General features: G+C 41.4%; 5 protein-coding genes across 9 annotated transcripts; 3 read left to right on the plus strand and 2 right to left on the minus strand.

The window, feature by feature from the left end:
* Positions 1 to 25: 25 nt before the first annotated feature.
* Positions 26 to 2054, plus strand: Trsn (translin). The gene is made up of 5 exons (XM_071795350.1): positions 26 to 178; positions 604 to 706; positions 790 to 1005; positions 1127 to 1206; positions 1277 to 2054. Exons 1-5 carry the CDS (start codon positions 95 to 97, stop codon positions 1529 to 1531), a joined length of 738 nt encoding a protein of 245 aa, XP_071651451.1. The 5' UTR covers positions 26 to 94; the 3' UTR covers positions 1532 to 2054.
* LOC139823061 (glyoxylate/hydroxypyruvate reductase A) lies at positions 1985 to 3947 on the minus strand. Its single transcript, XM_071795343.1, has 4 exons — positions 3646 to 3947; positions 2783 to 3157; positions 2319 to 2683; positions 1985 to 2242 (listed from the first exon to the last, which is right to left on the minus strand). The coding sequence occupies exons 1-4, from the start codon at positions 3749 to 3751 to the stop codon at positions 2111 to 2113; spliced, it is 978 nt and encodes a 325-aa protein (XP_071651444.1). The 5' UTR covers positions 3752 to 3947; the 3' UTR covers positions 1985 to 2110.
* E(pc) (Enhancer of Polycomb) lies at positions 3533 to 17585 on the plus strand. Of its 2 annotated transcripts, XR_011734677.1 has the most exons (12): positions 3533 to 3694; positions 4448 to 5251; positions 6172 to 6310; positions 6413 to 6654; positions 6875 to 7131; positions 7218 to 7350; positions 7492 to 7794; positions 8250 to 8401; positions 8486 to 8617; positions 8777 to 9874; positions 10061 to 10395; positions 16973 to 17585. XR_011734677.1 is itself a non-coding variant. In XM_071795322.1 (11 exons), exons 2-11 carry the CDS (start codon positions 5099 to 5101, stop codon positions 10173 to 10175), a joined length of 2724 nt encoding a protein of 907 aa, XP_071651423.1. In that variant the 5' UTR covers positions 3533 to 3694; positions 4448 to 5098; the 3' UTR covers positions 10176 to 13492. The 2 variants fall into 2 exon arrangements, 1 of the variants encoding a protein (XP_071651423.1); XM_071795322.1 differs by lacking the exon at positions 16973 to 17585 and having other exon boundaries at positions 10061 to 13492.
* LOC139823051 (fanconi-associated nuclease 1) lies at positions 16600 to 21353 on the plus strand. 2 transcript variants are annotated; one of them, XM_071795324.1, is made up of 9 exons: positions 16604 to 17492; positions 17623 to 17894; positions 17998 to 19211; positions 19340 to 19474; positions 19567 to 20010; positions 20086 to 20497; positions 20562 to 20684; positions 20823 to 20933; positions 21156 to 21353. In XM_071795324.1, exons 2-9 carry the CDS (start codon positions 17781 to 17783, stop codon positions 21210 to 21212), a joined length of 2610 nt encoding a protein of 869 aa, XP_071651425.1. In that variant the 5' UTR covers positions 16604 to 17492; positions 17623 to 17780; the 3' UTR covers positions 21213 to 21353. The 2 variants fall into 2 exon arrangements, with proteins under 2 accessions (XP_071651424.1, XP_071651425.1); XM_071795323.1 differs by lacking the exon at positions 21156 to 21353 and having other exon boundaries at positions 16600 to 17492; positions 20823 to 21151.
* LOC139823062 (NAD-dependent protein deacylase sirtuin-5, mitochondrial) lies at positions 20736 to 23768 on the minus strand. 3 transcript variants are annotated; one of them, XM_071795344.1, is made up of 6 exons: positions 23210 to 23768; positions 22027 to 22241; positions 21771 to 21913; positions 21424 to 21574; positions 20967 to 21050; positions 20736 to 20858 (listed from the first exon to the last, which is right to left on the minus strand). In XM_071795344.1, the coding sequence occupies exons 1-5, from the start codon at positions 23459 to 23461 to the stop codon at positions 20996 to 20998; spliced, it is 816 nt and encodes a 271-aa protein (XP_071651445.1). In that variant the 5' UTR covers positions 23462 to 23768; the 3' UTR covers positions 20736 to 20858; positions 20967 to 20995. The 3 variants fall into 3 exon arrangements, with proteins under 3 accessions (XP_071651445.1, XP_071651446.1, XP_071651447.1); XM_071795345.1 differs by lacking the exons at positions 20736 to 20858; positions 20967 to 21050 and having other exon boundaries at positions 21434 to 21574; positions 21754 to 21913; XM_071795346.1 differs by lacking the exons at positions 20736 to 20858; positions 20967 to 21050 and having other exon boundaries at positions 21436 to 21574; positions 21653 to 21913.
* Positions 23769 to 23862: the final 94 nt, after the last annotated feature.

The raw sequence follows: 23862 nt of genomic DNA on the forward strand, positions 1-23862 counted from the left end.
CGGTGCGCGGTTTACAACAGTTTTTACAGTTTACAACACAACATTACAACGCGGTCCAATATTGCGCGAGAGTTTTGACTTTTCCTTGCAAGTCATGGAAGACACCGTGTCCTCTACGATAACGGAGATGTTCAATTCGTTCCAGGACTCTCTGAACAACGAGCAGGAAGTGCGCGAGGTGCGTATCAACGTGTTCCTCGAGGAAGGGGCTTTCGTTAGGTTATGTTGTGTAGCAGATCGCCTCTTACCGCTGCATTTTCGCTATTCTCGTTTTAATTCCTTCTCGCGAAGTTATCGCGCGAAATCTATCAAGTTTGTTAATTTCATTAACTCGTCACGATCACGTTCTCAACATCCGACCGATCTTGTCCGCGATTCCTGTTGCTTGAACATAATGACATTTATTCTGTGGGGTGTCATTGTTGTCACCTTCTTCTGAAGGCTCGAATAAACGAATTCTTAAGGATACGAGAATCTTTATTGGCAAAGAAACCAGCATTGCCATTCTTAACTTGGAAATATTCTCACTTGGAGACAAGTTGATTTATATAGCGCAGCGAACTATGTCTCGAAAGTTTTTCAACATTTTTCTTTCTGTTACAGCAAATCCGTGTCATCGTGAAGAATATCGAGAAGAATTCCAGGGACATACTGATGACACTGCAAAATATTCACACGGTGCATCACACAATGGAGGAAAATATAAGTATGTTTTTAGTGATTAGTGATAAATTTCTTATTATTTATTTAATATATATCATATAATAACCTGTTATTGATAAATTACAGTTGTGTCAAAATATTGTTCAAAGGCGAGAGAAATATTTGGCGACATAAGGACACAATACGCGAGTCTGGCTCAAGTGGTACCAAGCAATCAGTATTATCGTTATCACGATCAATGGCGTTTCGTTACCCAAAGACTGTGCTTTCTAGTTGCTCTAGTGATATACTTTGAAATTAAACTCTTGGTCGACAAGAAGACTGTTGCAGAAATATTAGGAGGTATAAAAAATAACAACTACATCTCTAATACTTGATTAATTACAGGCATTTAAATAACATTTGCCTCTACATCCTATAATTGACTATAATAATTGAAGAATAATTTTTGTCATCTTTACAGTTAAAAATAACAGAGAGGATGGCTTCCATCTAGATCTGGAGGATTTCTTGCTGGGTCTGCTTCAGTTGTCTGCCGAACTGGTATGTATTCTTTGTAATTTTCTCACGTGATAGTCTCGTAAACGACGTGTTGTTTTTTGTTTTTTTTTAGAGCCGTTTCGCCGTAAATAGCGTCACGAATGGTCATTACTATTGGCCGATGGAAATCGCGACATTCGTTAATGAACTGAACGCAGGCTTCCGGCTGTTAAACTTAAAGAATGATATATTGAGAAAACGGTTTGACGCTCTCAAGTACGATGTGAAAAAGATCGAAGAGGTAGTGTACGACTTGTGCATCCGCGGCTTGATACCGTCTCCTCGGCCTATTGAAGAAACGCCTACCGAAGAGACACCTACCGAATAGATTTCTATAAATTTTCACAATATTTTACATTAATACCTCCACATGTGTACAACGTCGTGCGAAGAGAGATATATGGTGTTCATATACATGTTATAAGAACATGATCTTTATTTAGATTTTGATACTTTTTATTAATAGTCGATAAACTGCTAATATAATCAAATTATTTCAGATATCAAGATAGTTTATTCATTCTTTCGTATTTAAATAAACCTTTATGTTTTACAATACTTGATTATAAGTAAATTATATAATTTATTTTGTGTGAATTTTGTCTCATGTTATAATAGAATCAACTATATTTGACATATAGTTTAAATTTATTTAAAGAACTATAAAAAAAAACGATAGGCGTTATACTATTTCGCAATATTTTAAAAATTATGTAGGTGTAAGATTGTTCCATGTGACTTGTGTATTCTAGTATCAAGAACAATTATATACAGCTCAAGATACCCAAAATATGTTGTTTATTTTTATCCGTATGTATATTTTTATTAATAATAAATATTTATTGTGTGTACACACGTCTTGTTACGCCCAACACCGTACAAAACCTTTGTGACTAAAACCCTTAAACTAGTAACCTTTATTAAAATCAAATACATTTATCATACTCTCTCCGTTTATGTATTTAGCGTAATTTGTAGCGAATAGCTTTGCAACATCTTGTGAATTTGTCACGGCCGAATTGTGCGGTGAGACGGTTACCTAAATAGGCACAGTGTTATTATCAAGTTCTAAATGAAAGCTTCTTTTTATATGATAATTAAGAAATGACAGTTACTTGTGGAAGGCTCCACAGCTTGCTCTCTTTTGGCAACGGCTCTTTTTCAAACACATCTAAAATAGCAGCTGAAATCCACTTCTGCTCGAGAGCGTTCACCAGGTCCGTTTCTTTAATAATGGAACTACGTCCCACGTTAATAAAAACTGCATTCTTGCCTCTGCAGCGTTCCAAGACGTTGCCATTTAAAAGTCCTACCGTGTCCTGAGTCGAGGGCATTATATTAATGACGTAGTCACAATTTTTCAGGATGTCTGGCAGGTCATCTACGGTTCTATGCTCGTCAAGGTATGGCACGTTCTCTTTCGGAACGGTACGTGTCATTCCCCAGATAGTCGCGCCAAATAGCTTCAGCCTTTCCGCCACTACGTGAAAATATTAAAGAGATGAAGAGCCGGAACTTGTTATCGCCTGCTTGATATCAGATACAAGATGTACGTGTAAGTTATTATTTTCCAACTTACCCGACTTTCCTATCGTTCCTACCCCCAAGATACCTATCGTTAAATCACGTATAAGCCTGTGGTTCAGCAATCTGCCTTCTTGTTTCCACACAGCGAGCCTTTGATTCTCGTACTGTTGCCTCTGATCGCGTTCATGATTGACAATCTGCGCTATCACATACTCGGACATGGCCAGACCGAATGATTCGTCGGAAAAACGAGTCAGGATGTAATCTCTTCGCGCGTCCCGCACATGTGGAATAAATTTGTCCAAGCCAGCCCACGTCGCCTGTATCCATTTGACCGACGTCAATTTATTTACGTAAGGTATTAATAAATCACAGTCGGCCACTAATATTTCCACCGCATTCAGCTTGGATAAGGTATCTGCTTGTCCTGTATAAAAAAAAAAAACATTTGCTAACAAGTGAACAATTTTTAAAATGCTACCAACAACAAATATTTCATAAATTTCTTAAATTCAATCTTTTCGTGAACATTATATATTGCAAATTTTTCAGGCGCTAATGCAATTTTTTATTTCAAAGTTGCGAGAACTCTATAAATATAACGAGGTACGAAAAACATTTGGGAAAATCATCCTTTCGCACGTTCGCGGTTAATTAACAATTCTGAACGCCGAATTTTCGGATCGCGCGCGCCGCAATACGAGCGGGGTCGAACGAACTTTCCCGCCCCGGTGCGCACGCCCCCTCGCGGTGGTAGCGGGAGGCAGCGCGCCAGTGGCAGTGGGAATTCGACACGTGCTCGTCGCGAGGGGGTTATCGTCGGTGGCACGCGAAACGATTTGACGAGCACGGGAATCGCGTCCTGAGTCCTGGGGCGCGGTTACGTCGCGACGTGCGCGTGCGGAGCACCGTTACCTGGCGACACGTCCGAAATGCGCAGATTCGGCAGCCGCGAGCGCAGGTGGTAAGATAACCTAGGATTCGCAGACAGAACCGCGACGGCCTTCATCATGTCGCACATCCAAACTTATCGCCACTTGTCGCGTACTCGACCGTCGCGATTTCCGCCACGGGCGGCTACGTGAATCAAGCGCGCGACATTCACGCCGTTTAATTTCCACCTTCCTTTTTTTATTTTATTTTTTTTTATCGTCCACGGCGGCCGTGATCTCCGTCGCGGCAACACGTGACGATGTGTCGTCGCGTCGCGCGTTCGGCGCCGTTCGACGACGAAACGCTACGCGCGTCGACAGTTTCGAGCGCTTCGTCGATGAACAGATTTGCTCATTTTAGTACGAGGTATTTCGCACTCGCCGCTTCTCACATTTCTTTTCTCAAAGCCCAAAACGAGCGTACTTTTGATTTAATTCGAATGCGGAACACCGAAATGGACGGATCTCGCAACGCGCCGTGCTTCTCGTTTCGGATTTGGCGCCGCTCGACGGCGGACGCGGCCCACCCAATTTCAAGCGCCCGCGTCGGCGACGCATGCGCAGGGAACAACGTATCTCGTTTCTGTTTTTTTTCTTTGTAACAATAATAAAAAAAATTTCCCTCATTGTACCAATCACAGTTAAACCCAATGTAATAAGAAGGAAAATAAAATTCATAACCGCGACAAAGGGCGCGGATAAGACAATTTATTTAATTTAATTTTTCTTTTACAAATTAAGATTCTGCGCGCTACAATATTTATATTTGTAAACTTTTGTTTCAGGATCAGTGTTGCTCGACGCTGCACGTGCGTGAATTTACATAAAAAAGCACATGGATAAAACTCGAAGACGCGAGTGTACACATACTGACAATGAGTGAACTTGAATAAATGATACAACGTGCGTCACAGACGAAAAAGTGTTTTTGAGCGTCTCACACGAGTTGGCGTGAGTTGGCGCGGGTGTGTGTACTCGGCATAGGGCGGGAAGCTCGGCGGCCAATAGTGGCCAATAGGCGTGCGCGCGGGCCGCGTCACAACCACAACGGCGCGGCGGGCGACGCGGCGATTCCCGCGCTGCCCGCGTCGGCCCGCGGTACTGCACGGCGGCGGCCCGAACGTGTTAAATGGCTGTGCGTCGGCCATGATGGCTTTGAGCAGGGACCGTGTCACGCAAACATGTTTTCAAAGTGATATATCTCGTTTGGTGACTGAGTGACCGTGTTCCAGCGCGATGGCCGGGGAACGATGAGGCCCTGAGCGCTCTCTGTGCCGGGTACGTCGGCCCCAGGGCCCCCAGCCAGGCCTCAATAGCCAGGTCCACGGCGTTCCGCGAGCCCGAGGCCCCCCCAGCGCAGCGCCGACCCGACTGGCCTCTTACGGTGCGGCCAGCCATCCTTGGTTGTCAACACGCGCGAGCCAGCCGCCCTCAGGATGAGCAAGCTGTCGTTTAGGGCGCGCGCCCTGGACGCCTCCAAGCCCATGCCGATCTACATGGCCGAGGAGCTGCCGGATCTGCCAGATTACTCGGCCATTAACCGCGCGGTGCCCCAAATGCCCAGCGGCATGGAAAAGGAGGAGGAATGCGTAAGTCGGAACACGTCCAGCATCTCGTTCCAGCATGTTTTCCCCGTCCGCCATCTTACCCACGGCGGAAAATTTCGTAAACAACCGGCAGATGGCGGCCCGCCCGTCGTCGTGCACCCTGGAAAATTCTTCATTTTCCAACTTTAACGCACGTACCATCCCGCCCGCGATTCCCGACCGTCCTCCCCGCGCCCTCCCGTTCCCGGCACTATTTCCCGCGACGGATGTCAACGTCGGGGCTCGCCGTTAATCGCGCGAGCCCACGCGCCGCCCTGCGTCACCACCAGCCTCCTGTGCCTATATGCCTCCTGTCCAAATGTCAAGCGTTTCTCTTCCTGACAGTCGTGACACGCTTAGACACGGCCCCCGCCACGTGCAAGAGTCTGCAACTTGGAAACGACGATACTCCAGTATTTCTTTCTACAGGGAAACTACAAAACGGATGCGCTGTTTATTTCATTTGTTGATTCCGTTGCATGCGTCACGCTAAACGCTTGCACAGTGAATCGAGAGACCTCCCATAATCTCCGAACCCTTTGTTACACGTTATCGATTTATCGATTAACGTATCATCATTTTTTTACGTAATATACATATAATTCGATAGACGGTGTCACGTCAAGTTAGAGATGGGATTAGGTAAACATTGTGATTGCTATAGCGATCAGACTACTCGCTCTACTTTAACAAGTACATAATTTGGCATTATGTATAATTATGTCACTCGGAAGAAAAGATGTGTCAAACTAAATCGTTTAGAATGCATTTTATCTAATAAAATTACATTGTTGAAGAGATTTAAACTCGTTATTAAGCACGTACCGAGCACATTTTTGTAAATACATTGTCGTCTGGAGTCATATGTGTAATAATGTGATGATTGTAGTACGATATTAATTAAATGATTCTTTGTTACGCAGGAACATCATCTTCAAAGAGCGATATGCACGGGTCTAATCATTCCTACTCCTGAAGTAACCGATCTGGCAGATGCGGAAGCTTATAACAAGATATATCCCGCTGATTATAAGCTGCCTCGCCAATTAATACACATGCAACGTAAGTGGACGCGTTAAAACGTCATTTTTTATTACGTTCTTTTTTATTCATATTGTTTTTCGGGACAAATAATTAATGGATTTGCCCTCTCTCTCTCTGCAGCCTTTGCTATGGAACAAGACATACCAGACTACGATATGGATTCGGAAGACGAAAAATGGGTTGCGCTGCAAAGCCGTAAGATGGAATTGACTCCTCTTCAATTTGAGGAAATGATGGATCGTCTGGAGAAGAGTTCAGGACAAACTGTAGTTACTCTCAACGAAGCCAAGGCACTTTTGAAAGAGGACGACGATTTGATTATCGCGGTGTTCGACTATTGGCTCAACAAGCGTCTCAAAACTGTAAGCATCATATTTTTACATTGTGTTTTTTGAGGTTATGTTGCTCTACTTGGCTTTTATACACTTTTATTATTCATTAAGGATATAAAAACGCATACACAACGTTTATCCTGCGAGTTTCCTCCTTTCTTCTCTTAATAAATTCAATGGAGTTTCCGGGTGTTGATCTGAATCACGTTCTCAAATGCGATATTAATAATACTATCTATCTTCCACACAGCAACATCCCCTATTATTAACGGTTAAAACGGAGAATCGATTCGGCTCGGCTGCGAACAATCCATATCTGGCGTTCAGACGACGCACGGAGAAAATGCAAACACGTAAGAATCGCAAGAACGACGAAACCAGCTACGAGAAAATGTTGAAGCTTCGTAGAGATCTTAGTAGAGCGGTCACGCTCCTGGAGATGGTGAAACGCCGAGAAAAGACGAAACGGGAACATCTGCACCTCACGATCGAGATTTATGAGAAACGGTTTGTATAAAGTCGATGACGATACCATTTATGTATGCATTACATGTATTTATTAAATAGGAATTTTACACCCAATTTTGACACAGGTATCAAGCGCAAGACTTCAGTGGACAAATATTGGCGGAAGTGTCGGCGTTAAAGGCACCGAGACCAGCGTTTGCTCCACTCTTTACCAACCAGTTTGGCGTTCATCAAAATTGGACGAACAAAGTTTGTAAAGTATGTGTCGCGATTTTAAGAAGAACGTTTAATTGCGATATTCTTTGAAACTTTATTTGTCTTTGTCTTAAAATGTTTCAACGGAATGGTATCGTCCATTCCATTTGTTACGTACGTAACGTTGCTTCTCTCTTAATTTAGGACGAAGTAGTGCCCAGGAAAGAAAAGAGACAGTACAAAAAGCGGAAACATAAAACGGATAGCAGGGGAACAAGTTTGGACGACATTGGTATTCGCAGTGGAACGGGTAGTGGCGGCCGAGGAAATCGCCCAGGAGTACTCGGAAGTGGGCTGGACCCGCTCATCAGTTCGGATGAAGATAGCCCGCTTCCATCTCATTCGCACTCTCAGCCCTCGTTACCTTCCGACCGCGATGACGAAGACACTGCAGCAGACGAGGGTCAATTCGTCTTTCGTCGAAATAGGAATAGCTCTTATTTACCGGTAAGTCGCTTTACATTTTTTTTTCCTTAGGATATTCATTTTATTCAGTTTGTTATTGGTACGACATTAATTGAATAAATGCGAAGAATATTGGTAAAACGTTAAGTTGAAGACGTAATGAAAGTTGATTATTTATGATTTATCGCAATATTTTATCGAAAATTATTTTTTAGACAAATAAATATGGTAAATGAGCGGTTAGTTGTTTAATACGCCGTCTGTTTTAAAATTTTTATTTATTGGGTATATTTTGATTAAACTGTCGTTACTGTTAATTGATCGTTGCCAGATTGGGATCAATCTATATCTGGTAGTGTTGCGACACGTTTTAAATCTAGAATTCTTTCCATAAGCCGTAAGTGTTCGTGCAACTCTGGACAGGTCATTAATATATAGAAATAGTCTGACAGTTTATTCTCAAGATTTTTTTAAATCTAACATTCTTCTCTTTGCAGCCTGTATCAGGCGGTTTTGGAAATTGGCCTTGGTGTGATAAAAGCGAAGGCGGTATTGCTGATAAAAAGTACAGGTTTGCGCTGACTAGCATTAACAAACCGGTACCAAGGTGTATTGGCTTCGCACGACGGAGAATTGGTCGTGGTGGCAGGTACGATGTGTCTACCGATGTGATAAATGTCGTGAGATAAATAAACATTTATTTGACTGTGTTTGTTTTATTGACACGTTGCAGAGTGATACTAGATCGTTGCACCGATATGGATGATATGTGGTCTACTTTAGATTTCACGATACACGATTCCAAACGGGAGACAGCGGATTCGAACGCGACTGCCACAGCGACGACCACCGTCAAAAAAGAGTGGTACACTTTTAATATAATTATATCAAGCTAGGTTAGGTTATTTTATTATTTATGTTAGTAAATTATAAAATCTTGTTGCTTATTTATTTTATTTACGAAAGAAGAATAATCTTTACATAGTTTAATCACATTTCTTACATTTGTATTTCTGTCTGGCAGGTTACATTTTCGACCAAAGACTCCGCCTGTGTCGGTGCATAGTCCAAGCGAGGAAAGTAGCGACACGGACTTGGACGTAGAGTCAACAGTGTCTCGATCCAAGCTTCCATACCCGTTCCCACCCGAGGCGACGTCCATATGCATCGAGGTGGAGCCGGAACGCGCGGGTGACGAATCGCCATTTACGTCGGAGTTTAATATCGCGGATTACTTCGCAATGGACACTGTATCGGACTTTGAGCTTGCAGTGGCGGGCCTGAATAGTAGTACGGGTAGTGCGTCCGTCAGCAGTGGTCTCTCAGATGGCAGCGTGAACGAATCACGGACAGACGGCGAACTGGGCAGTTCACATTTCGTGGTGACGCCGCTCACGAATAATCTGTTCGCGCCGCCTACCACGACACAGCAGACCCGGCTTACCTATTGCAGTGGTGGTTCTAGTGTTGTACGTACTTGTTCGAGTTCTTCGTCGATTTCTCCGTCGTCCTCCGTCGTCGCATGTACGACCAATCAAGCCACCGTGGCATCGAGTACGGTGTCCACGCAATGCACTGTCGGTGTCAGTGCCGCGGTCGACACGCAATCGAATCATCAGCCCAAGCAGCAACACAGACACGTGCCGAACAACAGTGTCGCTGCCTCCATTCTCTCGAAATCCTTGACTAGTCCGATAAATAATAGGAATGGTAGCGGCTGCGGCAGTGGTGGTAGTAGTACCGGTGGTAGTGCAAATGTCAGAGTGTTTAGTGCGAGTACCACGTGTAGCGGCAACGGTGGAGGCAGTGGTAGTGGTGGTGGTAGTAGTAGTAGCGGCAACGGCAACGGCAGTAACGTCACAAACTTGGGCAATAGTCACCAGAATGGCCCGCTGCCACACATAAACAACTCTAACAATCTGACGAACAGCACCCACGTCGTGAACAACCAACAGTCCACGTTGGTTCTACCGCAGAAGCATCCGCCGTCCAATCTGTTACCCGGCCTGATAACGCAAAGTAAATTGGCGAGCCTCGCGAGGCAGCAGCAGCAGCAGCAACAGACGCAAAATCAGGCGCCACAGGTCCCAACGTCCGGGGAAATTACGCTTAATAGTAATAGGTAATCCATTATCTTTTATAACTCTATAATTTAGAATTTTTGTTAACGAATCTTCTTTCGTTCGAATGATACCAGGAACCGGGAGCCTCGTGACAAAGCATTCAATAACCGGGACGTAATGGCGTGATCGTACACAAAGTTCTGCAACTTTAACATTGTCCTGATTTTTCATTCGTTTGATTGTAGTGAAAGTTTGGATATGGAAGTGGATGGAGTGGACAGTTCGCCGTGCGACAGCAAACAGCAGCAACAGCTTGTACGGGCGAACAAAACAAATTCACTGGCGATGGAAGTGACATGATGCCTGCTATCGGCACCCCTGTTGCCGCCAATACGTCACTGGGGGCTTCGCTAATTCTCTTACCTTGCCTATGATGTCTGTTTCGGGCGAGAGATCGGACGCGTACTGATGATATACTGCGCTACGTTGACGTGAAAGAGCGATACGGCTAGGTACACGTGCTCCTCCGATCAGTTGTTTTGTTATGGCGACGCTAATCAGCGATAGCGTGGATTCTAATGCAAGTACCAAGTTTCTTTTTCTTCTCTCCGTTGGGGGATCGTGCTCCGTATTCTTTAAATTATCTTTTTCCTTGCTCATTGAACGACCAATAACCAACTTACCGTTAAATACGATCGATAGCCGTGTGAAAAATATTGCCATTGTTTCTGTAGATACAAGATTCTCCGAAACTAATCTATCCGATTGTCCTAAATTAGCACTAGCGTTTTTAATAACAGTGCTCGTTTTTCCTTTTTTGGTCTTTGTCTTAAAAAATAGGGAATGATATGTAGTCCAGGACAACGTGGGTCTTGACTCGCGAATAAGTTTAACTGTAAAAAAAAAATAAAAGATTACGCGTATAATTAAGTTACTTGTCAAAGTATAGTGTGCAATACTTGTCGTCCGTTGTTTTTAGTGACAATAGTCTGCAAGAGTCTCGTTCGTTCAATGCAAGGAAAATCTGGAATTCGAGACGCAAACTATAATGTTTGTCTTGATATTGAAATCCCTCATTTATCAGTTTACGCTTACTTTTGTTCAATCATATAATAATTGAGCGCACAATGCAGCAAGCTTTCTCAGACACAGCATTAATAATTAATTATTGAATTATTAAAAGTCCGGTGTCCGGTGCCGCATAAATTATTAAGAGAAAAAGTTTATTTAATTTTGCATATCTCGTAACATTTGTCATAAAAAAAATAAAACACTCGAGAATATAGAAGCTTTGCGTGTGGACGTGTATTCGATAATTAGAACGTGTCTCAGTTATCCTAAAATCAGATAATCGTTGTTTTGGAAAAAAAAAATGATTTTGGATAATTTCCTCCGCAACCGTGTATGAAAAATAGATACAAAGCATATTAGCAATGACGGGGATTGTATAGTAATCTGCTTGTAAGTACAATAGTATGCTCGAATTACATCTCGTCGCTTTCCAGATAGGTAACAGTTACAGGAAAGGAAAGTAGATTAATTAATTTCTTACGAAAGTGTACGATTTTTCTCAATAATGTATATAGATTCGGTTCGCGAGTATTGTATGACTTTATATAGTGTAATGCTCCTTATATATATTATATATATATACATACATACATACATATAATACTACGTTAAAGGCTTCCAGGCTGTGAAATATCGAAGCTACTGTTATCAATTAATCTTTGATAGCATTAAGTCATTGTAATCGTAAAAGAATTTCTTTTCCCTTCTTTCTCTCCAGTAATCGCCAAAATGTACATTTTGATACCTGCATATCCATCGCCGCGTATTATCCGACCGATATGCAATTATAATGTAATGTAACCTTAATAATGTTGCGTTTGGAAAGCTTGTATCACGGGATTTTTGTTTGCGCGAAAGGATCATTTTTATATTGTGTTAGAATCTACAAAGCTCACCGGGGGCAACGTATAAGAATACTTGTGTCTTTCACATCAGTGACTGAAATTATTATTATCGATGTTAGAAAAATATTGAAATACTACGAGCAATGGCGTTTGGCAAAGTAGATATACAAGCGGTTAAATTTCATTGTCTCTAAAGGCAGATTCATTTAAGCAACTGTACATGTATTCTTCTATGCGCGAATTTATTTCGTGATTTTTTTTTTTTTTTTTTTTACATATATATATCTCTCCCGTATAAACGAATTTAACGAGATAAGATCGAAGCAAGAAGCTATTACAATATTGCACCTCATATCACACTTTTATCTGTCCTCTCACAGACTCGGTATTCTACCGTAGATTTACGTAAACGTCGGAAAGCTGTTCGATACGTGTTCTTATTTGTAGAATAGAGTTCTTATGGCTCGCGGACATGAACGTCGGGATTGAAAGCCCGTGTGAATCTTGCCACGTGTTACGCCACATGTTACAGGCATCGTGAGAGCATGCAAATAAAATTCGGGCGTGCCATTAAACCGTCTCGTTTGGACAGGTATCTCAACGTTATCCTCCGAGAAGGCAACGTCAAATTATACACAAGTGACATTATACATTCGTTCCCTTCACCCGTGTACATGTAATTCGCCGCCAAGTTCGAGAGGTAGAGTCTGTTGATACAACTGAACTGAAATTATCTTGGCTGTATCTACAGAGTCGACTCGAGCAAAAAATCTCGTACTCGTACATTTAATCGACGCAACCTTCCTTTAGGTAAAATGTGTATACTTTCGCCGACAAATATTCGAAAATTATCGCGAAAAAAGAAGAACGTAGTATATCCTGGATTTTCTACATGTAATATGGGTGACATGTAATACGACTCTCTTCGTCTCTTAGTCTTTCTATAGGACACCACTTGCTCTTCTGCCTTCTTCATCAGATTACAAAAAAAAAAAGTGTTTTAATGTAAGAAGCATATAAAAGAAACGAGAGAGGAGAGTATCTTTGCGATTTAACCGATTTGCCGATTGTATATTTTATTTTTATAAATACGGTGTTCTAAACGAGATGACCTTTCCAAATTAACGATAACAAATTTACGTGAGAGAGAAAGAGGTCAGAACGGTTCTTCGGTTAGAATGCCTTGCAGAGAACAGAATCACTTTTGTACCCTCTATAGTCACACTCGACTCATATTCTTCTTTGACATACTGATATTTGTACTTTTTCTCGTTACAAACAGAATAACCGCGTACAAGAGTGGATTATAAATTTGAGATTACGCAGCACGTGATTGTTATTTGTTGCAAATCGAAACGCGCGCAGGCACTGATCATTGAGTATAATCGACGGTATAAAACATGGAATTTCTGATTTATCTGTGAACGCCTGGTCTCGCGGTAGCGAGCCATAAAACGATTCGTCGCCAGCCGTAACGCGAGAACGGTGGGGGAGTAAGATTATGGTGCGAGTGATTACACAAATCATAGGGAGACTTCTCGAAATCGTAATAAAATGAAACAAAAAAAAACCAGATATATTGTACATATAAAAATAATTACGCTTATTGTATCTCTTACTTTTAGGTAATTAACTGAATAACTGTAATTAAAAAAAAAAAGAAACGTTGTTGTGGTAGACGCACAGCGAAATGTGTATGAAAATTTATGAATTTCAAGAGGATTTTAGAAAGGAGGAGTAATAAAGAAATTTTATCCTGGATAGATACTTATTATTTTGTTAAGATCTTCACACTTTTTCGCCTGTATATTGTCAGGACGTGCACTTTTCTTTTGTGAGATCCGCTTTTCTGACACGTGTTTGTACATACTCTTTAGATACTTGATCGTTTCTCTCGTTTTTCTCAGACTCACTGTTGCGCGCGAAACCGAAATTCCTCCGTTCTCTCCATCTTGTTTGCTCTCGTATATTCGTAGCATCTAGCTTTTATAAACGTTATTTGCTTGCCGTAAAAAACTTACACACACAAATAGAGACACCGTAATATACAGCATACATACAACTGCTATCGAGATTTCTAGCGACGCCTCGAATAGAAAACGAAAAGAAGCGATAACTCTTCCGCCAAATGACTTTGAGAAGAACGAGCGACTTTATGTGAACGAAAAGAAGATATAAAGGGAAAATGAGGATTCGAGAATGTATTTGTAAAGAGAAGTAATCCGTTTATTTTAGTTGGAACGCTTTAAGAACAAGGTGTAGCGGATGTATATGGATTTTTATATAAAATTTATTAATGTTAAAGGTAATCCGATAGCCATTAAAGTTAAATAAAACGTCGAGAATAGAGATTTGAGGATCGCTCCAACCAAAGACTGAGTTTCGCTTTACATTTCTCTGGTTTGGCAAACACGAAATTCCACTGCGGCATAAGACCGCGAGGTGCGTTCGTCTGTAGAACTCGCAGGAGAAAAACCTTCGTTTCGATCGGACTATACCGTTGAAAGACGCGCCGAGAAAATTTCATTGAAACTGAAAGAGAAGAGGAAGAGGAAAAAGAGGCGAGAGGCGAGATAAAGAGATCAGTCGTATCTCGAACGGTGAGACTTCGTGTTTACCCAATTTGTTGCATTCGCGAGAAACAATAGTGTATCATGTAAGTAGAAATTAAGACCGATCAATGCAAATATTCCGAGCGGATAGTTGACGAGATGAGACGAGGCGAAAAGATGCTAAGCCGCTGGTTTGCGCGTAAGAAACGAGATTGTCGGGAGGAGAGGAGTGAGCTTAAAACCGGTCAGTAGCGGTATCTAAACAAGACGGCTCCACGACAACACTTTTTCTGCGTGTTAAACAGATTTACGATTTAATATCGACCGACGCGTCGAGGCACGATGTGTATATCTACTTATATACGTGTATTTTATTCTGTGAATACGGTGTAGGGCTTCCGCGTCGCTGTGCGACACAGGAAGGTCCGATCGGAACGAAAAGATAAGAAGAAAAAAGTGAGAGAAAGACGGAGACGACGCTTCAGCCAAAGCTCCGATTCGTATGAAACTTTAGGCGCGAGTACGTTCTCTCTTGACGAGAACACGTGTACAGTCAGAGGACTCGCGCGCGGAGGGACTGAAAGGAGACGCAGGGAGCTCTATCGCGTACATATAGGATATTCTACGAGTCCAGCATCGTAGGAAAAAAAGAATTAAACGGGTAAGACGAAAGCTTTTATGTAATACAGCTGCTCAATATATATCCATCATCGTTCTCAATATATAAAATTACACTTTACGCGATCGAGAAGCATATGGCTCATGTTCAGGACTAACGGCGTTACACTATGATGCTGGACTTACAGGACATCCCGTAGAACGTTCGCTCCGGACGGCCCTTCGTCTTGTTCCTCGACACGACACGTCTGCGTCGTCTGATCCAAATCCATCGCCTGTTAACACCCCTCGACGTCGCGAAACATACATTTGATTTATCGAGACTTTATTCGCGGTAACACATAAAAATCATTTATATTAAATTATTATACTTATTATTACTTATGTTCCCGAATTAATCGTATGGTTTATTCCGAGTTTCCAAGTTTTCAGTTTTTGCACGCGCGGTTGATCGCGGAACGAGAAGATCTCTCCTCGTGAGAACTTGAGTCCAAGCGCGAGATATAACATCTCGATCTTTATTATTGTTAGGACAGAGAACGCGGAGAGGTGTTACCTGGTGGATGAGTTTGCATTTCCCCGCAACTTATGTATAGAGACCTAAGTATTAATTATTCGTAATCATTGCGATTAAACGCGGCACGCGCGAGGTAGCGGATATAACCACGTGAATGCGTGTGAGTGAGTGAGTGAGTGAGTGTATATATATATGTATATATTATAAGTCAATTTACGGGTTGCATTTTTTTGGCTATTAAATATATTCTAACTAGGGTGTAATTCCGAGGAGGCGGGAGAAGAAAGAGATCGACGAATGCTAGATGACTTGTACATATTCGTATATACATATGTACGTATACACGTGACGCATCTCGTAAGCTCTGTACATGCAAACACGACATACATAAATATATATATATATATATATATGAATAAAGATAAAAATATATAAAATGAGAGAGAGAGCGAGAAAGAAAGAGAGAATGCGGCGCGTTAGGTCACAAATTCGCTGTATACAATACCTCTGAGTAACTCGGTGAGCCGAATGCAATTTAATAAGAGTCTGAAATTCGGTTGTATTTGCGTTCGCCACGCGGCAACGAAACGTTACTTTTAACAGGCGCGAGTCCCGTTTCCTTGTGTGCTTTTTAAACGGAGAAAAGAAGACAGAGCGTCTCTTACGTTTCAGCCGTGAGAGAATTACACTTGGAGACAAAATCCGAACAAAGTGGACCTGCTAAAATAAATTCCGATTGCGCTATCAATCTTTTTTTTCTATTTTTTTTTAAAGCTTACCTAGCTCTTCAGGATCTATGCTTTTATAATCTTTTTTTTTTTAATTCGGATGTTATGAATTTTTCTGACGAGAATTTTTTTCATATACAATATATATATGTATATTCTATCATATATATTTATATATATTGCTCTACTAAGGAAATGCCGTCTGTTTTTTTTTTTTAATATTTTACAATATAAATATTGTAATTTTTGCTCCACAAAATGATTTCTAGAAGTAATGTTCAAAGAAGTTTGATTGATAAAATAGACATGGATCGTAATGGTTCTATTAAAGACTTTTGAGCTGTTTTTTTTTTTCAGTTTGCTGATTTGTAAATATTATAGCGTTTTTTCTTGGCTGCACTATCGCCTACTAGTGCAACACTAGTGCAACACTAGTGCAACGCTATTGGGTAGTGCAGGGCAGTGCAGGGCGGTAGTGCAGCCAAGAAAAAACGCTATTACACTCTTCCTTAGCAGGACAGTTTACATAAATTATCGTATTGAATTGCAATTGCATTAAGTGTTTATTCGATCGCTAAGTTTCTATAAATTGGCATTTTGTCCTTTTCATTTATTATAAACTTTGTTACATCCATAGACGTGTATATATGGTTTACATCTATAAAAACAATGTGTAATCTTTTTATATATCGGCGTGAATCGCGCCGATATATATACATATATCGAATTTTGTAAATTTATTTCATATATCGAATTATCGCGCCGAATTATCATTACATTGCGACGTTAATAATCTTAAAAATAATCGCCGAGTCTCTTTTTGCAGGTTACGTTTGCGTTTTGCTACGCTCGCTTCCCGCCACGCGAGACCCGGCGCGGCGCATCTGCGCGGCCGCGGAGGGCGAGGCTAACTTAACCTAACTTGTCCGACGTTGCGCGGCGGCATGACGCACAGTCACCCGCTCGCCGAGTTTGATTTTATGCAGTGGTTTTCGACGTCCGAGACGCGTCTCGCGGATTTACAATCCCTTTAGTCTTTCCTCCGGCGTACGTACGCGACTTCTGGATCTTTATCTTTATAAGGTAAGGCTCGAGGATCGACGGGACTCACCGTTTCGCTAGGCTTCACACGGTTCCCGCCCGAGCCCGATTCCGACGTCCTTCGCGAGTATAAGCTTTAACTTGAAAATATACGGGAAGAGCTGCGAGAATTATGAAAGAGCATTAAAACGCCGTCGATACTTGGGTTCTCGACCGCGGCACGATCCACGATTCCGGATCCGTATGGCTTTCGAACAAGCGAACACTTGTAACCGCCGGTGATTTGTATGGACTGTGTAAATAATGTAATTTCCTTGGTCGATCCGCTATGGTTTAAATTAAGTACCACTTAAGGATAGGATAATGTACGAACGAAATAAAAAAGGATTGAGAGCAAACGATTGACGCAGATTGACCCTCCGTTCGTTCCTCCAGGTGTCTGGGAATGCGCTTGCATTCGAGTCCATGCCGCCGAGTCTCCTTTGCAGTTTATTTCATCGATGCATGACGATATAAGTAAATTGTCACGAGTGACGTGAGATGGTTTGACGATTGATTAACCTGAACCTGAAGCTGAACATTTTTCCAACACGATGGCACAAACCAGGATAGACCAGTTCTATAAAGTTACGAGTAGCAGCAAGAAACCTGAAAGTGTAAATGTCAAAAGGTCGTCTACTGTCAGAAGCCCAGTGCGTGGTAAGATGGTAAGTTTACAACTGTCATTCAGTGTCTGACATAGAGTCTAATGAGTATAGTAACACGTGGTCTATATTAACAATATAACGACGTTTACTTCTTGTTGTACAGAAAAGAAGACAAGTATCAGATTTATCGACAACTTGTTGTGTACGTAAGAAGAAGGAAAAACACGCGTATTCATGCAAAACGAGTGAAAAACAAAAGCAAGATGTTGTCTCGTCAGCCAGCGAGACACCCCAGCGTTCATCCAAAGCTGATGTGTATAACGGTCCAACGAAAGTTACGGGAAATGGAATAGTAACGTCACCGCCAACTGTTGACGAACACGCTTCTCCCATCACAAGTCAACAACGTACTCCTACGTCGCACAGTGGCGCAAAGTTCACGCCAAAGACCGCGTCTCCGATAAAAGACGCGCTAGACAGGTCACCAGGACGCGCAAAGACGGCGCGAAGGAAATTGTTCAAAGACAAAACCGTGGAATCGATATCTGTAATGATAAATAATCTAAATTTGGCCAAAGAAGGAGCCATCGCTAACACGGACATTGATCTGGAGAAAGCTTACTCGAACGGGAGATTTAACTACCAGTACAATCCCATAGACACTACAGTTACGACGAGATACGAGATTAACGATGTGGTCGTACCTACGGATATGTATTCGCTGCATTTCTTCCAAGTCATTGTTACCGTATTCTCCAATCCAATCAATTGCGGATATTTCACGCAGGACGAGCTGGATTTGATATTCTCGCTCATCACCCTTCAAAAACCTGCGCAAGCATTATTCATACGCATGCTGAAGAGGAAGCACACGTGGCACAGGATAAGCAACATTAAGTACGATGAAATATCCAACGACTTGAAGCCGATCTTCGACGAGCTTGTATCGCGATCTATTTTTCAAAGTAACACGAAAGAGGAAGACCTGTCCGTTTTACTAAACTTGCTGCAAGTCGATGAAATTCGCAAGATTTGTCAGGAATCGAAGATCAACGTTAGTGGAAAAAAGGAGAATATAATACAATCAATTTTGAAATTCTGCCGCAAAACGAAATCATTGTTTCCTGGAATGGCGACTCCCGCCTCTAAATTACGCGCGTTGGTCGCGAGACGCTTGGGGGATTGCATATTATTGAACACCAGAGTGAAAGAAGTGGTTGATAGAACGATTACGCTGCTGATACCTAGTCAAGACCCCACCGAGACGTTGGTGGATTTATTCCTAATGTTATTAAGAATTGAGACAGATGAGATAAAGTTTCCGGAAATAACCACAAGTGACTTTCCCATCTTTGCCAGTCGGGGACATCTGTTACGGTGCGTGGCTTTATTTTTTTATCATTCTCATATATATATATATATATATATATATATATATATATATATATATATTATTTATCATTCTTTTATCTTGATTTAATTTGAAACTTGAACGTAATTCACAGTTACATTGAGGCGAAAAGTACGCTAACCAATGTATTAAGTGCTATCGAGGAAAAGCAATGGGAGACTGTACGGAAGCTTGGAACTTTAGCCGCGCGCCAACGTTTGCCGCTCTTCATGAAAATGGAGTCGGAAAGGTAAGGGGAAAACGTGACGTGACGGAATATATTTCTCAAAGACAAACGTATCATAATAAAGCAACGTTGTTTGATATCGTATTCATTTTCAGTCTTCAAAATTCTAATTTACCTCATTACATCAGGCACTTTATGCCGGGTTACATGTGGCTCAAAGTCTTAAGCAAAAGCATCGATGCATTTAAAAAGATGAAGGAAACGATGCCACTGGCGATAGAATTTCTGCGAATGTTAATAAATCAGGATTGTCACATGAAACATAGAAAAGGTCAGTGGTACAGTGAGTTGATCAAGATAGAAATGGTTCACCGGAAGAATCTTGAAGATAGTGTCGCCGTACTATCGGACGCGATGACGTATGAGAGCTTGACAGAAGTTGATAGATTAGACCTGTTGGACAGAGCAGAGAAGATTGTTAAGAGAAAATCTGGTATCAGCGAACATGCAAAAGCCTTCGTTAAACGTATGTTGGACAACGGATTTAGGACGCAGCTTACATCTCCAAATTCCACTACGATAAAAGGAACGTTATGCGGGTAAGATACATATGAATTAAATCAAAGCTATTTAAATAAATAAAAGATGTATATCTGTACATCATATCTTTCCAGTAACGCTTCACAGAGGAAGAGCGTTTGGCGTATCAGCAACGGCGTAGACCAACAAACATACGGCTCGGTTGAAAGTCTGGCGTTATATTACTACAAATGCGAGGGATATGTCAAGGGCATGCATTGCGAGGGTGCTTTTCCAATCACTCTATTCGCTACATTATTTTGGGACGAGATTTATGACATGAAAATTCCCGGCGCTTGGGTGTCGTTGTATCAGGACGCGCCGTTGGATCTGTATTCGTCAGAATTTTATAAGAATAGGAAAAAGCAAATCGACATGAAGCTTCAGATGGTTCGAAAGTACGATTCGGAAAAGTTGAGCAAACATTTGAAGCGTGAATTCGAGTTACATTGTGAATACAAGTCTATTGCTCAGGGTAACATTTTTAACGACAGTAGCAGCCTCCAAGTAAGTAACCGACAAAGTTTATAAAATAAGATGTGTCTAAAATATATCACACGTTTGTTTTCAGGAAGTAGCATTCTGCTTAGGAGTGGAGGGTGTTGTTGGAATCTGCGAACGACTCATTTATAATTTCCCACTCTGGAAAGCTGGCTTTCCAGATATATTTGTGTGGAACGCACGTACAAAACAGGCAAGTCAATCTTTTCTATGTACAATTTTAAGAGTTTATATAAAACAGATCTTAGAGAAGAATGGCATATATTCTACCAAACTCAAGTTCCAACGAACTGTAACCTAATGTGTTTTTTTTTTGTTTTTTTTTTTCCAGTACAAAATTGTAGAAGTGAAGGGTCCGGGTGATTCGCTGTCAACCAAACAAAAATTATGGTTGGATTATTTGAATCAGCTTGGACTCAATACAGAAGTATGCTATTGTGAGGTAATCATTTTTTTGTGCTATAAAGGAGCTCACGTATTATTTTATTATATATTCCAACCCTTTTAAGGCGCCAATGCTTCTGTCACAGTGATAGAAGAAGGACCTTGGAAGTGGTATCTGTAAAATACGTCGCTTTTTAAAAAGTGTTGTTCTACAAGAATTATTGGCTTATTATCTAATCAATACAAATGTGACATGTTCCTTTTTTTTTTTTTGTTACAGTCAGACGTGAACTCTAAAGGACGTAAGCGAAAGCATGAAGAAACAGAGCGACTGTGATGCATATAACCAACAAATAATTATAGAGATACACTGCATGCGTGTATAAAAAAGATAAAAATTATATTTTATATTGTGATACCTATATTTATATATCTGTAGATCTTTTTATTTTAAAGTTGTATAAAAACTTGCGAGCTATTTCAGCGAATACTTTTACATAAATATTCGAGCGAGATTTTTTTATTGACAAGAGATTTTATATACTTACTGCACTCGTCTCGTGGCTGGCGTTTTTTCTATATTAAATTCGGCGACCGGTATATTACGTTGCGCTACTTGTGGCGCAAACATAGCGGCTGGATAGACGATCGCCGAAGTTCCAATAACCAGACAAGCGTCGCACGTTTCCACAATGTCAACTGCAGTTTAAAAGAATTGACGCGTGTGAGATAAATAGATTTTAGTTATCTTATTTCCTTACGTTACTTGGTATGTACCTTACGCAGTACCAAGTTTTTAATCAAAGGCTATACGTTTTGATTTCTCTCTGAATCGCTTTTTCATATTTTATACAAGTAGAATGTACAGTTATATTTACTAAATGAGCGTACGCACAGGCCTTCTCCAATACGTTCGCGTCTAACTGTTCCCCAAACCATATGATATCAGGTCGCAGCAACGCGCCGCAATTTTTGACCTCGCAACGTGGCAGTTCTTCTGTTGGGATATCAGAGGACATAATGCTCGGGTCAGGAGATCTGCTCAGACATGTTAGAGATCATGAGATCTACGAGAAGCACCCCACGCACAGATAGTCCCGTCTCGCATTTCACTATCTGCGACTACGTTACAGGATTCATGCATACCATACCCTTTTCCTGCCAGCGCTGGGCAGATTGGAATGTTCTCGTTAACGGCAACGTTGCCGCACTTGGTGCAGCGTGTTCTGTAAAGCGAACCGTGCAGCTCCAACACATCTGTCGCCCCGGCTTTTTGATGCAGACCGTCTATGTTTTGCGTGACGATCGACACCTTCTTACCCTCCGCTGTTTTGCGCTTCTGGAAATCCGCCACAGCCTCGTGCGCCTAAGGATAATGAACGTGTTGTTTTGCTATTGCTTCTAATGCTAATTTTTGTCTCTTTGATGTCATATACCGGGTGTCTCAGACCACCCGTATCACCCGATTTATTCGTAAACGCAACATTTTAGAGAAAAATGTTCCAGACCAAAGTTGTATGGTTTCAAGGGGTACATAAGATGGTGTCATTAGTTTTACCTTAAATAGTTGCTTGAAGGTCACGTAAAGGTCACCTTCAATTTTTTAAATAGAACCACCTACTTTTTATTGCATATTCTTGTAGCTTATCTTGAGGGCTTTCCAAAACACTATAAGAAAGTATTTTTTTATTAAGAACTTTTGGAATTATAAGGCTTGAAAGTTCTAGTATTTTGACATAAAATACAAAATATCTTGTAAAACATCAAGTTTTCGGTAATGTTACCTTAATACTTTTATGCACAGAATAATGAGACGAATCAATTGGTATAAAAAAAGTATAGTTCCTTTAAGAAAAAATATGTAATTTGCAACACGCATCTGCATACTTTTTCTTAAAAGCAACTATGTCTTTTTTTCATATCAATTGATTCGTCTCATTATTCTGTGCATAAAAGTATTAAGGTAACATTACCGAAAACTTGATGTTTTACAAGATATTTTGTATTTTATGTCAAAATACTAGAACTTTCAAGCTTTATAATTCCAAAAGTTCTTAATGAAAAAATACTTTCTTATAGTGTTTTGGGAAGCCCTCAAGATAAGCTACAAGAATATGCAATAAAAAGTAGGTGGTTCTATTTAAAAAATTGAAGGTGACCTTTACGTGACCTTCAAGCAACTATTCAAGGTGAAACTAATGACACCATCTTACGTACCCCTTGAAACCATACAACTTTGGTCTGGAACATTTTTTTCTAAAATGTTGCGTTTACGAATAAATTGGGTGATACGGGTGGTCTGAGACACCCGGTATATTTAGTTTTTAGAATTACCTTGTTCGGTTTGACCTTGCTCACGAGCTGCCTGCGGTACTCGTAGAACTCCCAGACCAGCGAGGGGTTCGCCGCGAAGGCCTCCGGCGTCGCGAGGCTCTGCGCCTGGTATTTGCGCCAAAACCCGCCGGCGCCGCGGAAGGTCGGCACGCCGGACTCCGCGGAGATCCCGCTGCCGGTTAGAATCAGGATGTTGCTGGCGCTCGCGAGGGCTTCGCGGAAGGACTTCATTACGTTGTGCATCCAGTGCATCAACGCTGCGATCAACACGCTGTGCCCCGTACGAAAGTGACTCGCAATTAAGAGAACGATTAATTAATAATTTTCGCAAGTAATCCCGAGCGATCACGTGCTCGCGGCGCGGCGATCCGGGCGATCAGCTGGCGAACAGCTGATCCGCGATGACAAGTTCTCCGCGTTTGTCGCAGCTACGCTACATCACACTTTACGCAATTAAAATGAAAGAGATGATGTATAATTTGACGTCGGAGAGAAGAAGAGAAAAGACGAGACGTTCTAAATATTCAACTGCAAGTGTGCAAGGAACGACAACAAACCCCTAACCTAAAGCGTCGTCGTCGTCACTCGTCACGTGATCGCTATTGTCGCGATATTTTTTTCTCGCGTTCGGGATAATATCGAATTTTTCAAAT

This window comes from Temnothorax longispinosus, chromosome 12 (genome assembly GCF_030848805.1).
Source record: "Temnothorax longispinosus isolate EJ_2023e chromosome 12, Tlon_JGU_v1, whole genome shotgun sequence".
Taxonomy (NCBI): domain Eukaryota; kingdom Metazoa; phylum Arthropoda; class Insecta; order Hymenoptera; family Formicidae; genus Temnothorax; species Temnothorax longispinosus.